The sequence below is a fragment of the Typopeltis vanoorti genome, chromosome 19 (assembly GCF_054136105.1).
Source record: "Typopeltis vanoorti isolate ZY-2024b chromosome 19, IOZ_Tvanoo_1.0, whole genome shotgun sequence".
In the NCBI taxonomy this organism is placed as follows: Eukaryota; Metazoa; Arthropoda; class Arachnida; order Uropygi; family Thelyphonidae; genus Typopeltis; species Typopeltis vanoorti.
Genome location: NC_143567.1, coordinates 25,942,338 through 25,957,873, shown reverse-complemented (window position 1 = coordinate 25,957,873; position 15,536 = coordinate 25,942,338). Strand labels below are relative to the sequence as shown.

The following is a 15,536-nucleotide window of genomic DNA, read 5'->3' as shown; positions in this document are numbered from 1 at the left end:
ATCGTAATTTTTTGCAAACCTCTTTCATGTTCTGCTAGTATTATGGCCTCATTTGTATAGAAGATTGTTCTTGAATATAATAGAAAAATAATAAAATAAAATATTTATATATATTTGTTTTGCAAAATAAGATAAAAAAAGAAATTGTATTTTCGTTGTATATTTTTCATTCAAAACTAAATTAGCATTACTCTTATTTCATCCTGTACCGATAATCGTCCAGTTTTTTTTAATATACTTTTGACATATTTATTTTTAATGAGAAATGTTAATAATTTATTCGATTTATGCTCATCGTTTCGTAGTTATCCTCCGCGTGATGAACAAAGTGGTTTGATATCAACAAATTAGTGATAAAGATTTCAAGAGAGAGAGAGAGAGAGAAAGGATTACATATTCTTCCTACTGCACAGATTCTATATGAAGCTACACCACCTCCTCTTCTTAATCTGACCTACTCAGAATTTAAAGCTTTGGACTCCCTAAAAAGCAACAGTAAATTAATCTCTAAAAAGCAACAGTAAATTAACCCATGTAGTCGTTGGGTGAGCATAATACATTTTTCATTTTCTTTTTAATTCTCTGTCTATCAGTTTATTACTGATGACCCTACATGGAATAAGCAAACTCCTAGATGAAGTCACCAAATGAATAGAGAATTAAAAAGAAAATGAAAAATGTATTATGCTCACCCAACGACTACATGGGTTCAGTGATACAATCATCCACAATGCCATAAATAGATGAGTCAATTCTCCAACTTTCCAAGAAGAAGTAAACAGTATGTCCTTTTCTTATGTCCAAGGAATATTTGCGTGCAAAGATACTACGAACTCTCGTAAGATTTTTTCATCTTTGGCAATATAAGCAATATCAACGGATCAAACATTCTGGATCAAAAATATCTCGTCACTCGTTCGTAGTAGTGGTTATGTCTATGTGCAATATAGTCATGCCTCATATAGGTTTAAAAGGAAGCACACTTTTACAATCTTCATAGACAAATATTAACAGTAAAATGCACTGCACTGAAGACGCAGTGACTTTTGATGTGGTATTATCATATATCTCCTATGATACAACAACTCAATTCAGGAAATTTCTACCCTGCTGCAGCTTCCCCGATGAACTGTGATGTTATGTTGTGAAGGGGAAACGTGTGTAAGTAATAACAGCACAATCACTACCCGCTAGACCAAATAAAATCACAGATCGGGCCCGCCGTAAGAACGTGGATTTCCATGGACTTGTAGCCACACAAGCTTAACATCACCAAGGGTGCGAGCGTTAGGTAGAGTGCTAGAAAGTTTGCTACCATTAGATTCTGAAGCAGTGAAAAGGCGTTCTCTGTGATGAATCAAGCTTCACCACCTGGAAGTCCGACGGACTAGTCTGGATTTGGTCGATGTCAGGAGAAAGCTACTCCTGCTCGAATGTGCTGTATCAAGTGGGAAGTTTGGTGGAGGGTATATCATGATCTGGGACTGTTTTTCTTGGTTCAGGCTGGGGCCCCTCTTGTTCCCGAAATCTTAACGCTGCGACCTATAATGACATCCTAGACACTTCTGTGCTTCCAAATTTGAGTTATATGTGTTGATAGAGGAATTGTCTTCACCGAACTTAACAGTTCGGTGAAGACAATTCCTCTATCAACACAACAAAGCGTGGTCTTGCAGGAATGGCACCAAAATCTAGTGGAAAGCCTTCGCAGAAGATTGAAGGCTGTCATAGCGGTAAAGGGAGAACCGACTCCATATTAATGTCTTTCATATTAGGGTGACAGTTGGAACGAGCAGGGGTCCAGATGTTTCTGATTAGATGGTGTACATCCAGTACTATAAACTGCATCAATCTGGTTTTCATCTTATTGCACATACAAGGTTCACTCGAAGAAGACTAAAGCTCTGTGTACTAGCAGCATTCATTACTGTTTGGGACAATCGCGAAACATGCTTATGTCATTCGACTTTCAACAGATCTGATGGAGCATACCTCTCTCAGTTATAAGAAATAACATGAATTACTACTACTCATTAGTATTAATTTTTGATACCTTTGTTAATAATCTTTGCTAGGAAGTCAGTTATGAGGAGTGTAATGATCTATTGTAACTTTTAATGCTACGTCTGCATTGTTGATCTTTCTATGCCAGCAAAGGCTGGTCGATTGGTAGAGCCTCTGCTACTAATGGCTCATCACGCAAAAAAAGGTAAGCAAGTTTGAGCGCGGTTAGTAGTTGGAAGGGTTCAATCGTTCGATGCTGTTGGCATGCTTTCCCTCGATGAGTCTTTGGACTCCCTGGAGGTGTCACATAATAATAATAATAATATATATGAGTGCTCACTTTACTAATAATACCACAAGAATGGAAGGAATTTATGATAGTTACATTGTACAAGGGTGGTGCAAAATCTGATGTGTCTAACCACAGACCTCTCAGTATCTGGTGTGGTAGCGAAAATTTTAGAGAAGTTGGTAAGAACTTGCATACAGAAATGGGTAGACAAGCGAGCTACACTCTGCAAGGGACAGCATGGGTTTACTAAAGAAAGGTCATGTTTTAGCAATTTGCTGATATTTTATTACAATGTTACGGCCGAGTTGGATAAAGGGAATGGATACACTATGATAATGTTGAATTTTTCTAAGGCATTTGATAGGATACCACACGAAAGGCTGTTGCATAAACTGGAAAATATAGGATTGGAATATAAACTCTTGACTTGGATCAGTGGATGGTTGACAAACGGGTGTCAAAAAGTGGTATATATACAGTGGGTATGAATCTGCCAGTTTAAGGTGACCAATCGTGTACCTCATGGTTTAGTCCTTGGTCCATTATTGTTCAATCTGTACATTAATGACATCAAGTAGGGTCTATCATCAGATTTGCAATTGTTTGCTGATGATGCGGAGATAGGCAGGGCAATCAGGGATGCTACTGATAGTCAGCACTTACAAAATGATTTGAATAAGCTGGAAATTTGGACAAACGAAAATAACTATCAGTTTAATGTTAGTATATATGGTTATTTTAATGAGTTTCGGACTACCGTTTTTCTTCTTCTTTGTATATGATTTATATCAGTTATTCATAAGGGTAAGTTACTGGCGACTTACAATAGCTAAACCATTCTAAAATAACTTAACTAAGATCTTAATCCAAGTTTCTGTTTACCTACCATTGTCTTGTCTTGTGCTGTCCTTTGTTGAAACCCAGAGTGGGGGATTCCTGGCAATGGGGTGTTTCTTACGGATAGCTTGATGACCAGCTCAGTATGGTCTATTGCAGACAGTCGAAGAAGCTTGTCGTGAACAAAGGATATGTCAAGTCCTGACTTCTCCAGAGAGCTTTGGTACAGATCCTTGCCCGGGAATCAGGAAATATGCGGAAGTCGCCTATAAATGTCGACCAAGTAAGTAATTATTTTCATCTTTTTTTTTTAAATTTTATTTATCGTAGTAGAATTGGTTAGGTTTTGACTTTTGATTACTTTTACATGTAGAAAAGTCTATAAAAATAGCAAATTAAGAGGATTTCTATCAAACTGAATGCAAAATAATCCGCTGTAGTAGTTGTCAACCCAAAATATATCGTGGAACTGGTAAAACATCCAAAATCTTTATTATGGATTGTTAAATTATATAGCATACAATATATATTTATTAATATCTGCTTTTTAGTTCCCAGAGAGATTGGGCAAACTCGTTTCTCCAGTTGCATACGCTTGCTTGTAAATTTACAAACACCAACTCCGAAATAATAAATGAAAAATCGAATTATTGTTATTTTTAAAATAACTCGATCGTTGTTAGTTTTATCAGCATAAAAAAATGTTTATTTTTGATTTTATATCGTTATTTATTTAAATGAGTTCTTTTTTCTTTTTTTCATTTTACACAAATTAAGGACCTTCCAACCTTGTTATAAATGATTATTTTAATTTCCCGACGTTTCGACCTTCATATTAAGATCACCATCACATTAGGTCATTATATGAAAATTTGCTGTTTGTGTGACTTTTGTCTGAGTGTTGATTATGTAACCTTCGATACGACCTAACAGTTGGGAACATTAATTAATTTATTTATATTTATTTATTAATTTATTTATAAAACTAAGAAGGCTATAACATCTGCGTTTAGAGGATAGCAATTCGTTCGATGATCCATTTATAATTCCGCAATGAGTTACTGAACTCAACCGAATCTGCTATAACTTACTCCTGGTTTTAATCTTAGATATTCAAACTTGTGCTGACCTTTCTCTAACTGTCTTTCTAAGATTACATTTTTTAAACTTTCTTCCATAGATACATTTTTCAACAAGGTTGTTTGTGTGGGTGATCGACTACGTCTTAAATGTCACAAGTCTTTACGGATTGTGATATACTCTGCCGCGTTTGGAACCACACATTACGGCGTGCCAGAATGTCCTCAGGAGGAAGGTGTGACAATGGAAGGTATGAATGTATTAATAATTCAGTTTTTTCCCCAGTATTTTAAAGTTCAAATCAGGTACAAATCAGATATGGGTGAACTGATTATTTTTAAATTAAAAACAAATGCGCAACTCTGTCGGACTCCATGGTCGCAAGCATAACTTAAATATAAACACACCATGAAAATAAATACTATTTATTATTAATTGCTATTTATATCGTTATTAGTAGTCATTCTTACGTCCAACACAATCGATAAATGTAATCACATCTCTTCCTGAATATCGGTTAAACCATTTGACAAATTTTGATGAAATTTGTCAAAAGCATTTAAGTTAATTATGGGAAAATAAAGTATAAGTTACTGAGAAATTATCTCAGTATGCGGAAGAGCTTATAAGCTAAGAAATACTGAGAAAAAGAAACTCAGAAAGTTCACATATCAAATTTATTTGTGAATAAATATCCCTTAAAAAAACGATAAAAAAATCGTAAATACTGCTCATGTAAATTTAAAAATATTGCAACAAGGAGAAAAAAAAACACAACGAAGCCTTTCAATTCATTTAATAACATAGAGGTTTCCAAGGTTTTTTTTTTATTTTGATAGTTATGCAAAGCTAATTTTTCAGTAATATTTGAATATAGCCGAAGTTGAACTTGAGTATAGTTCCCATAAGAAATGACAATAACGTTTCGATTATTACATTCAGTTTTTGTTTTCATTTAAATAAGTACATTGGAAGAAATGACAAACTAAAAATCTTATATTAAAAAAAAAAAAAACTAATTCAATTTGCCATTAGTATTCTTAAACTTGAGAATATACGGTAGATCCTTAAATAAACATCGGCATGCAATTCAATATTCTGTAATGGCGAAATTTAATCAACTAAATTGTTGTTTTTCCTATCCATAAATTCAATTTTGATGTCCTCCCTTAGCAGTTTGATATTAATGGGAAGTTTTTGCGCACAGCACTCATATAAGAGCCATAATAATAAAACAAACAAACAAAAAAATACCGTCGACTCTTATAGACAACTTTCTATTCGCAAACGCAGCTAATGTGAAGCATCGCTCCGGTTGTCACGACAGATATGTTTGCTACCGTAACTTCTACACACGCACACACACACACACACACATGTACTAGTTGAGTCGGCGTATGTCTATTGTGTTTTGCTATCTCCCGCAGATTGCCAAGTCAGCTATGCCACAGAAACCGTTATGAGCAGTTGCCACGGACGACGCAAATGTTCTATTGGAGCTGATGTTGGAACGTTTGGCAATCCTGGATGTCCCCAAGGCATGAAGCTTTTTCTAAAAGTTGTCTACACCTGTGGTGAGTATCTCAGAATGAGTTTTTTTTTCCCAGCCGATAAAAAACTCTCTCTTTTTTTGGTGTTTTTTTGTGTGAGTGCAATGTTGGGGGGTATATGGATAGAGTGAAAGAGCTAATCTTTACATACGTCTTTCAGCAAAGCACGTCTTAAAATCTTCTTTTTTATCTGCCTCTAAAAAATGCTTCTTCTTCTTGCCGATTTTCTTTTATTCGGATTGTTTATCATTATCACGTAAATTAAGCCATTGTTTCAATTCATAGAATCTTCACGCCTTAGTATATACCGGTATGTATTTAATGATAATGTTAAAATAGCTCGAATTGTAATTATAATGATAAAATAATTACAGAATCAGACTATATAATGTCTTGTCAAAACCAACTCTACTATACGGAAGCGAAACATGGACCATGAAAAGGAAAGATGAAAAACGAATTCAAACAGCAGAAATGAAGTTCCTCAGAAAAACAGATGGATATACCAAGTGGGACCGCAAAACAAATGAAGAAATCTTACAATCCCTGAAAATAAAACCAATTAATTACTACATAAGACAGTATAAACAAAAATGGTTAGAACATTTAAATCGAATGGACAACAGCAGACTACCAAAAATATTATACAGATACAAAATAAGTGGAAAAAGAAGAATCGGAAGACCAAGAAAGAGATGGCATGAGACCGGAACAGGCCACATGGCCTATATTCCATGATAGGAAGAAGAAGAACTATAAAAGATAGTGATTTAGGATTAATTTGTCTTTATTTAAATGAATTAGATTATGATACTATAATTACAAAAATACTACAGGAATTATTGAAAATATTCTAAAAAGTAATTGCAATTAATTTGTAGAATAAGTGTAATTTATTACAATTACAAAATTTTTGCATGTTATTGATACATTGCAGTAATTTTAAAAATTATACCAGTAACTGATAAATAATTAATAGAAGTACTTTATAAGCTTAGTTTGCGAGATTTCAGTAACTTATTACAAGAATCTAATTGCAAAAATGGTTTAATCAGTTGTCGAGGATTACGTGTAGAATTATGGTAATATTACAATAATAATTATGATTACTTAGCAAGGCTTTCTTAACGTATTTACAACTTTTTTTAATGTTTATGATTATATGTTGAAAAATATGATAATATATTGAAAAAAATAGGATTGATTGTGACATTAAAATAATTGCCAAATATTACTGTTCAGAATTTGTAAAATGGCAGAAATAGACTGCTGTAATGGTGAACGGAGAATATTTTAAACAATAATCATTGTAATGTGCTTTCAGGTTACAGATAACAATAATTATGATACAATTTCATTACAATTAATAATGGGGATTAATTAATCACAAGTCACATGAATATTTGTGACATTCCATCGTGTTTTTCTCTTTACTGTTTATACGTGAGAACTGATTACTGAATTCTTTTTAAAATTTCTTGAGGATAAATAATATATCTACCACATATCACAATATTAAGATCTACAACTGATCTGAGCGGGTTTTATGTTCTCGATTTCGTTCCCCTTATCTATTCTGGGCTGGTCTTGGATTTTTATTTGGGACAACTTCCTTTTGTTTCCGATTTGGATACTAGTGAAAGCACAGTGATTGTTTTTTGGGTTCTCCGAGCACGGTCCTTCAGTGTACGTGCTTTGAAGTTTTTTTTTTTTTTTTTTTTTTTTTTTTTTTTTAAAGCAGCGTTGTATTGTTGTTTACAAGTAGATCTGAATGCTTCTGCTACTTCTTTTTTATGCGCAAGCGTTTTCAGTAACCAGTCTTTGCAATGTTTTAAGCGTTTGCTTGTGTTTTAACAAAGTATTCCACATATATTATATTCTCTGCAAATGTGCGGATACCAAGTCCAAACTAATAGCTAAATTGATGGTTTAATATCCAATTAGACCTCAAGCCAGACCACCGTATCTTGCTTTAGGGTTTATTTCGATGTACGTTCGATGCGATAAGTACTGTCCAAAGCCTTTTAAGCTTGCTGTGACCATAAAATTTATTTTGGAATAAAAATGAAATAATGCGAAGAATATTGTAGAAACTAAACAATAAATAAAACATGTATGTAAGCAGTGAAAAAAGTCATTTATTGATATGTTTTCTTCCCTAGATTTGCAAGTTAAAATTAACAAAGCGAAACGGTACATAAGTTGTAAATTACTACAAATAAATGTTTTATCGATACAATTATATTTTGTATTTCTTGAAGAAAAAAAGACATTGAAACTATTATCTTCAAAAATTCAGTTGCTAACTTATACTTTCACGTATATAATATATCGTCGGAGTGTTTCGTAGATATATAAGTGGAAAAAAAAAAGAAAAATAATAAACGAAATTTGTTGGTAAGATACGTTGAAGGAAGGTGGAGTTGATAATGTAATAGAAGCACTTAAGGACGTTGAGTCTTGTCAGAATAAAAAAAAAAAAAAAAAAAACGCTTCGTTGACTTCAATCAATATTTTCATAAAAAGCTTCATTTTTTCCCCCCAAACTTACTTCTTACTGAGTAAGAAATAAAGAACAAGGGCAATAAAAAAGATGAAAAAAAAAGAAGGTTCCATCTCAGTCTTGTAGCTGAATTCATCTCAAGGCTCCTAGGGGTCAGTAACACAAAACAGGAAGCGGCAGGAAGATTATGACATCAAAGAAAGAAGCCGCGTGTTTCTGACACCACGAAGGCTAATAAAAACATCTTCTTTGGAACTTTCTGTACTCAGTCGACCCCTCGTATCGGTGGGGAAGTAATAAACAGATTTTCCACGGTCATTTTAATAAGGCATTCGGATACATTATAAAGAACTATTAGGATAATGCCTCAGAGCGCATACAAATAAGTCACGAGGTCTATTCTCGTTGCATTCAAATGAATATTTTTTAGTTCCTTCACTTTCTGTTCTTGAACAAACCTTCTGTCGTCAGCATTTTTAGATGAGATTCGAACTCACTTTTTTGGATTCGAATTTGGACTTTTGGATCCAAACGGCGTCGTCTGAATCGGAACTACAGAGGCTTAAAGATCTAAGTATTAATAACATTAAGGGTTAAATAATTTGCTTCTTCATTCAAATCAAGAAAACAAATAGTGTGGACGTTTTAATTTTCTCTGAAATGACACTGCCAATTCCATTCCGTCCTTTTCTCTAAATCCTGTCTAAATCTAAGACCTGACCAGCTCTACCTGATACATATAAAAGAAAATCGTATGAAAATCGGATCAGCAGTTCTCGAGTTTCAAGCGAACAAACAGAAACAAATTTGCGTTTTATTATGCATCTAGTAGAGATTTTTGAAGTTTGGAAATGAGACACCTTGGAACTGAAATTTTAAAACTATTTATCGAAATCAGCAAAAGAAATATAAATTGCACGTAAATATAGGACAAGTTGGAGTTAAAAATGTAATAACATTATTAAAATTAAGAAAACAAACATAAATTGCACATGTGTAAAATTCGCACATAGTAAATAACGATCAGTAACATTAAAAATAATCCTAATGATAAGGATGAGCCTGGTGTGCTGCCACCAATTTATTGATGCATTCTCAACTCACCGCAGTCAGCTATTTGCAGTCAGTTTCTTTTTTTTTTTTTTTTTAGTTAAAAGATTTGTGAGCGCACTGAACCCGCGTTCTACTAAATGTGTGGAAATGCGATTAAAAACTTTTTTACAGCCCATAATCCAGGATGGGCTTTTGGAACCAGAACTGTTGGTACCTGTTTTTGAATTTTATTTTCAATTCCACATTTGTCGTTACTTTTTATAATTGTAAAGATTCTTCTCTGTTTGTACTTGAAAACGGGTCCAAAACCCAATCGGGTATTTTTATTTCAAAAATATCTTTAAATCGTCTGTTGAAATCACAATGGGGAGCCTCCAAGTGTTGATCATATCTGAGCACGTCTTCATCACATTTTTCCACTGTTGATTGAAATTGGCTAAATTCTCCTCGTCCTAAGTTTTGATACAAATGCAGAAATACCAGCTTTTGTTTTTATTAAATTCAGAAATAAGAAATTATGTGAAATAAGCTATGTCACTTTTAAAATTAATCAAGTTGGCTCCTAAAAAATCATCTCTGTTTTCTAAAAACTGTTTCACTGAGTCAAAGAGTGTATACTGAGTGACTTTTGATTTTGTCTTCACAGTGTATAGATTTGGCACCTCCTCTTTGAAATATGCAATAAAACTGCGATAGCGTCCTACCATCGCTGGAGCACCATCGGTAACAAATGGCAAGTTATTATTCAGAGGGATTTCTTTTTCTTTAAAAAAACTCTTCCAAAGCATGAAATATCGATTCTTCTTTAGTGTCAGTTAGCAAATTTTTAGCAAATAATAATTCCTGGCAAATTTTTTATTCTTTTATGTATCGTACATATGCTAAAAGTAAGGCTTCGTTTTCTGATAAAGTAGACTCATTAAGTTATATAGAGAGCTGGGTTGTTTTTAAATATTCAATGAGTCTTCAACATCCTTGGCCATTTCATCAATTCTTCGTTGCACTGTATTATTGCTCAAAGGACTTTTCTTGATGATATCAGAGGCTCGCTTTTGCGTGTGACCTCACTAACAGCTGGTAGGATTAGTTCTTCACCAACATTATGTGGTTTTCCTGATTTAGCAATCAGCAAGGAAATGTTGTAAGAGGCGCGCAACCCATCATCATCATCTAGTTTGGATGCTGCTGAAAACACCACTGCCAATGTTGGTTGTTTCAAAAATTTTTCTTTTAAGTGCTTGAAAATACGATAAATCCTTACCTTTTTTTTTTATCAGCATGAACTTTTGTCAAATGTTCTTCCAGTCTTGATGGCTTCATAGATTCATTTGAAAAAACTTTTTTTTTGCAAATCAGGCACTTTGGTAATGTTTAGTTTGTAGGTGACTGAATAAAGCGGTATTTCAAATATTCGATATTATATCGTCTACATTTCTTCTTGAGTTCAGCCATGATATTATCTGTAAAAAAAAAAAAAAAAAAAAAAAAATTAAATTTACAAAACTGCTAGAATGCAATTTCTCACGTACCTAAACCAAAGTAGTTTTACAAGATATGCACTAAAATTTTGATGCTCTACATCAAATTGCTAACTGCTTGTCACACAATGCAGAAACAATCGAAAACTGATTTCATACGTCGCACGTATTTATAGTATTATAGATTGAACAAGTCAAAACATGCACATGTTCCTGCCGATGCGTACCGAACTTGTAAAATCCCGATCACTTGAAAGTGCGCGTCCGCCAACACTTTGCTTGTTCGAAGACCTGTCGTTGAACTTCAACGCCGATCGGCTGTAACTTGCATTTAAATTTGCTTGGAAAATAAAGCAACCATTACGATCTTTCATCATCATCGTCATCAGTGGTCCTAACAGACACTTAGGCGCCCACGATCTTCTAACTATACTTGGACTTCGAAACCGCAACCGTACTCAAGGATAAGGCGGTTGGCCCTATGCCTCTCGGTGTGTCCTATGTCTGTAGATGCGTGTGTTAACGGGCCAGTTTGCCTGTTATGGAGGACGAAAAACCCAAGTTTCCGGGTGAAAAAAAACCCCTACCTCCGTATAAGACCGGCTAAGTCACCTTTCGTCGAAAGAGACCAGATTAAGGTTCCTCACATCACTGACGGGAATCGAACCCACGTCTTTCCGACCAAAGGGCGACTGAGCTACTGAGGCTCTCATTATCTTTACTTACATTATACAACAGTTATATCATCAAAGTATTTGATGCTAAAAGTTTAAAATTAATTTTTGTAAAAAAAATTTAAATGGAAAAATTTTAAAAAGTCAAAATTAAAAAATAAAATTTTTAAGAATTTAAAATTTATTTGTAAAACGTTTTAAAATTATAATCAACATATTTAATTCAGAATAATTTTAACATTTTTAATTCTTTTTTTTTTTTTTTTACTTTTAATTCTTGTGTCATTGATTTGCTTCAAGCGTTTCCTTGAAGTTAGATTTCTCATCATTCTTAAATTTCTTTTTCTAGTCCCGAGAGAAATTTTAAAGGAATTGGATTTAGGAGGCAGCGAAGAAAACGGAAAGGATCAAGAAGATAGTGATTACACCGGATTTATAGAAGAACCAAGATATGCCCCCGTAACACCCACACAGAAGTCTGATAGCCATCTGGAATATATCTTAACCGACCTTAAGTCTACACAGGCACCAAAATATCCAGGTTAAAGTCGTTTTTGTGTGAGCGTGTGCGAGTGTGTGTAGGTAACTGATATATTAGAAAGAAATTGGAATCCTTACATCATTTTTAACTTCTCTTTCGCATTTTTCAACTTATCCTTTTTTTTTATCCGTTTGCCTCTTTCGCAGATAAAGATAAAGACATGGTGTTCATAATTAGGACTACTCCGAAAACAGATATACAAAGCGACGAGAATACGGAAGAGGATGGCTCCGATTCCAATGCTACATCTCTTGAAGGGGACCAAAAAGTTATAGGATTTCTAGCCGAGTGGATATCTGCCTATAATTATGTTATAGGTAAAGTCATTTATTTCATGGGCGTGCGCGCGCGCTCGCTCACTCACATGCAATTTAGACATTTAAGTTCGTTGTGCAAGCATAGTTATATCTGACTGATTAATTGTATATGTTCTTTAAATATCAAAATTGTTATTGTGAATTTTTTAAATTTTGATGCTAGAAATTTAAAATTAAAAAAAAATTAAAATGTAATTAAAAAAATTAAAATTTAATTAAAAAAAAAATGCAAATGTAATTTTTTTTTAAAATTAATATTTCAAAATTCAAACAACATAAAATTTCGAAATTAAAAAAATTTAAAGATTTTAAATTTAAAATTTAATTTAAAAACGATTTTTTAAAATTATTTATATTTATTTATTTATGCATTATATTTTTCTTTTATTCAGCGTAAAATTAGAGACAACGTGCATATTTTAAAGAATAAAATATCACACAAGTGTTTATGGTTAAGCACCCTAAAACTATCAAAAATATTTCTAGAGAACTTGAGAAAAAGAGAAACATCGATATTTTATACATCTGATAATGTGAACTCAAATCGAGTAATAATGAATACAAATTTAGGAAGATTTCTTGTTTGGTTCGATGTTTAATCAATCCTTCTTTTGATTTGCATATCACAGGAAATACCAAATCTTATTTATGTACAGCCTGAAATCGAATCCTCAGATACGAAGTGTAGTGAGAGCGTGAGGTCGTCCGGAGATGTCCAGTACTGTTATGTGATTTGAATTCTTCTTACGTAAATCAAACTAAAGCGATACATTTCGTTCACTCAACCAACATTTTTAATCGAATGCAACTCGAAGTACGATTACTGCGAAATACTTTTATATTGTAGATCATATCCCGAATTATGATGTTCCAGAAGTATGTCGGTATTCCATTTTACTGGTCTGCATCTGTAAAATGACCATTTTTTTTTTTTTCAAGTTGGCTACTCATTTTCAAGAAACTAAACCTACTGAAGTTGGTTTAGTTTATTGAAAATGAGTATCGAATTTCACTGAAAGCGGACGATTTCTTCAAAAGAAATAATTTGATGAAAATTACTTGAAATAAATGAAATTACGACAGCAATGAGCTTACGTTAATGAAACTGACAAAAATAGAGTAAAATAAAATTGAACACATGCTTGCTGAATAAAACTGGCAAGCTTAAAATGAAACTGATAAAAATGTAACTGACGGACAAAATGAAACCGACGAAATAGAACTAACTGACTGAAAAACTTAAAATGAAAAACTAACAAAATCTTTCGGAACTCTAACTAATAAAATTTACAAAAACGCGAAACGAAAACGGACGCGAATAAATATGACTAAAAAAATCAATGAAATATACAGCAAAATGAAATTGATTTAGATTAACAAAGACCTTCATATATCCCGTGCATTTGAAGTTTCCTCTTATCAAGAAAAGAGTTCCTCATCCTGAAGTTTGAAACCAATGAAACGTGGAAAGATACTTCGTCTCGAGAAGCGGACACGTCTATTTTTTTCTGCCCGGAAAACTCTCAGACGTGCTGTCATATTCGAGTGCAATCTTCCCAAAGAGTACATCATGAAATAAAGGTGACGTCAGCCGTTTTAGGGGAGACACACTGAGAAGAAGCCGCGGAGTTCAATAAAAATTTATTGGATGCTGTTTCCATGCCATCAACCGCATCGTTTGTTTCGCTCTTTGATTTCGATTGTTGTTGTAACTTGTAAGGGAAATTTATAAACACTCTCTTATATTTCTGTGTAGTGCAAACTGTTTCGCTAGTTTCAACACAATCACTCCTTTAGCGTATTCGTAGAAATATTAAAAAATGTCCTCCTACGTGTGAAAGTTTTTCCTCGAGAAAACCTACAAATTTACATACAAAGAATAGTTTCATACAGCTAACCACCTGATCCTAGAATTATAGTTAGAAATCCAGGGATACTTGGAAGATTGTGGGCACCTAATTGCCTATCAAAACCACTAATGATGATGTTTTGAGCTTAGGTAAAGTGTTTTTTTTTTTTTTTTTTGACTTCCACAGCTTCCTTAAACAAACTATCAAACTGATTGTTTAAGAGATTGGCTGTGTTGGAAAATAGAGTGTTATCACGATCGGGACCAAGGTCTGTGCTCCGAAAAAAAAAAAAAAAAAAAAAAAAATATATATATATATATATATATATATATATACACAGTGGTACCTTGAGATACGATTTTAATTCATTCCATGACCGAGCTCGTAAGTCAACATGTTCGTATCTCAAATCAATTTTCCCCATTGAAATTAATTAAATGAGATTAATTCGTACCACTCCCCAAAAAACCACTCCAATTTTTTTATAATAATGTATTTCTAATGAACAAATATTGTATACAAACAAAATAAAACCAAATACATACATACATGTAAAAGAGAATCTAAAGAAATAAACAGATCTTGGCGGAGCCGATTAGCGTATGGTATTAATTTTTTCTTTCACTTCACTTTTGCTTAACTTAATTTTCTTCTTCACTTTTTTTTTCTTTTTTGCTACGCTTTCGTCACTTTCATCCGCAGGGCGTTTCAATAGAAACCTGTCCAAGGAGCTTTGTTTCTTCCTCCCTTTTAGAATGTTTCTGAAATGAGTTAGGCAAGGCATGAGTTAAATAGCGCACGACCAGGTGCAACTTTTGCAGGGTGTTTCTTTTCAGTAAAGTCCAAAACGTTTTCCCACATTGCCAACACTTTCTTTATCTCACTTGAACAGATAACCTCCTCTGCCTCTGCGGTTGTACCAATCTCCTGCAGAACCTCCGTATGTTGCTGCGTGTGTAGTTCCGTCAACGCCTCGGTCTCAGTTCCTCGGAATGTGCGGCGACAAGGTCTTCTCTACGATGTCTCCCTCATCCACCTCCAGACCCATGGACTTTCCGAGGGACACAGTCTCCTCCAGCACTTCCCGTTCAGGTCTAAATCCTTCAAAGTCCCTTTCAGCCACAGCTTTTTCCATGCAGAGGTCAAGGTCCTTTTTGTAACACCCTGCCAGGCCATATCAATAATTTTGAGGCGTATGACAATGTTGTAGCGGTCCTTCCAGAACTCTCGAAGGGTGAGGTTTGTGCTCTCCGTAACCTCAAAGCAGCGTCGGAACATTTGTTTGGTAAGAGGTTTCTTGCAATTGGAGATCACCTGTTGGTCCATGGGCTGTAGGATAGGGGTGGTGTTGGGTGGC

At 33.9% G+C, this 15,536-nt stretch overlaps 1 protein-coding gene and 1 long non-coding RNA gene across 5 annotated transcripts in view; one reads left to right on the top strand and one right to left on the bottom strand.

Moving 5' to 3' along the window:
- The window catches only part of LOC150095926 (uncharacterized), a 161,875-nt gene that overhangs the window by 17,085 nt on the left and 129,254 nt on the right, over positions 1-15,536 (bottom strand). Inside the window, exon 3 of the long non-coding RNA XR_016549939.1 lies at positions 3,183-3,399. This is a non-coding gene — a long non-coding RNA (uncharacterized LOC150095926). The remainder of the gene's footprint in view (positions 1-3,182; positions 3,400-15,536) is intronic.
- Positions 1-15,536, top strand: part of LOC150095927 (protein eva-1-like) — a 103,950-nt gene that overhangs the window by 80,334 nt on the left and 8,080 nt on the right. For 3 of the 4 annotated variants that reach the window (XM_090409251.1, XM_090409249.1, XM_090409248.1), the window contains exons 3-7: positions 3,278-3,416; positions 4,314-4,463; positions 5,641-5,787; positions 11,821-12,012; positions 12,159-12,329. In XM_090409251.1, the coding sequence (XP_090265377.1) occupies positions 3,278-3,416; positions 4,314-4,463; positions 5,641-5,787; positions 11,821-12,012; positions 12,159-12,329 (799 nt within the window). The remainder of the gene's footprint in view (positions 1-3,277; positions 3,417-4,313; positions 4,464-5,640; positions 5,788-11,820; positions 12,013-12,158; positions 12,330-15,536) is intronic. The other variant, XM_090409250.1, reaches the window with a different exon arrangement.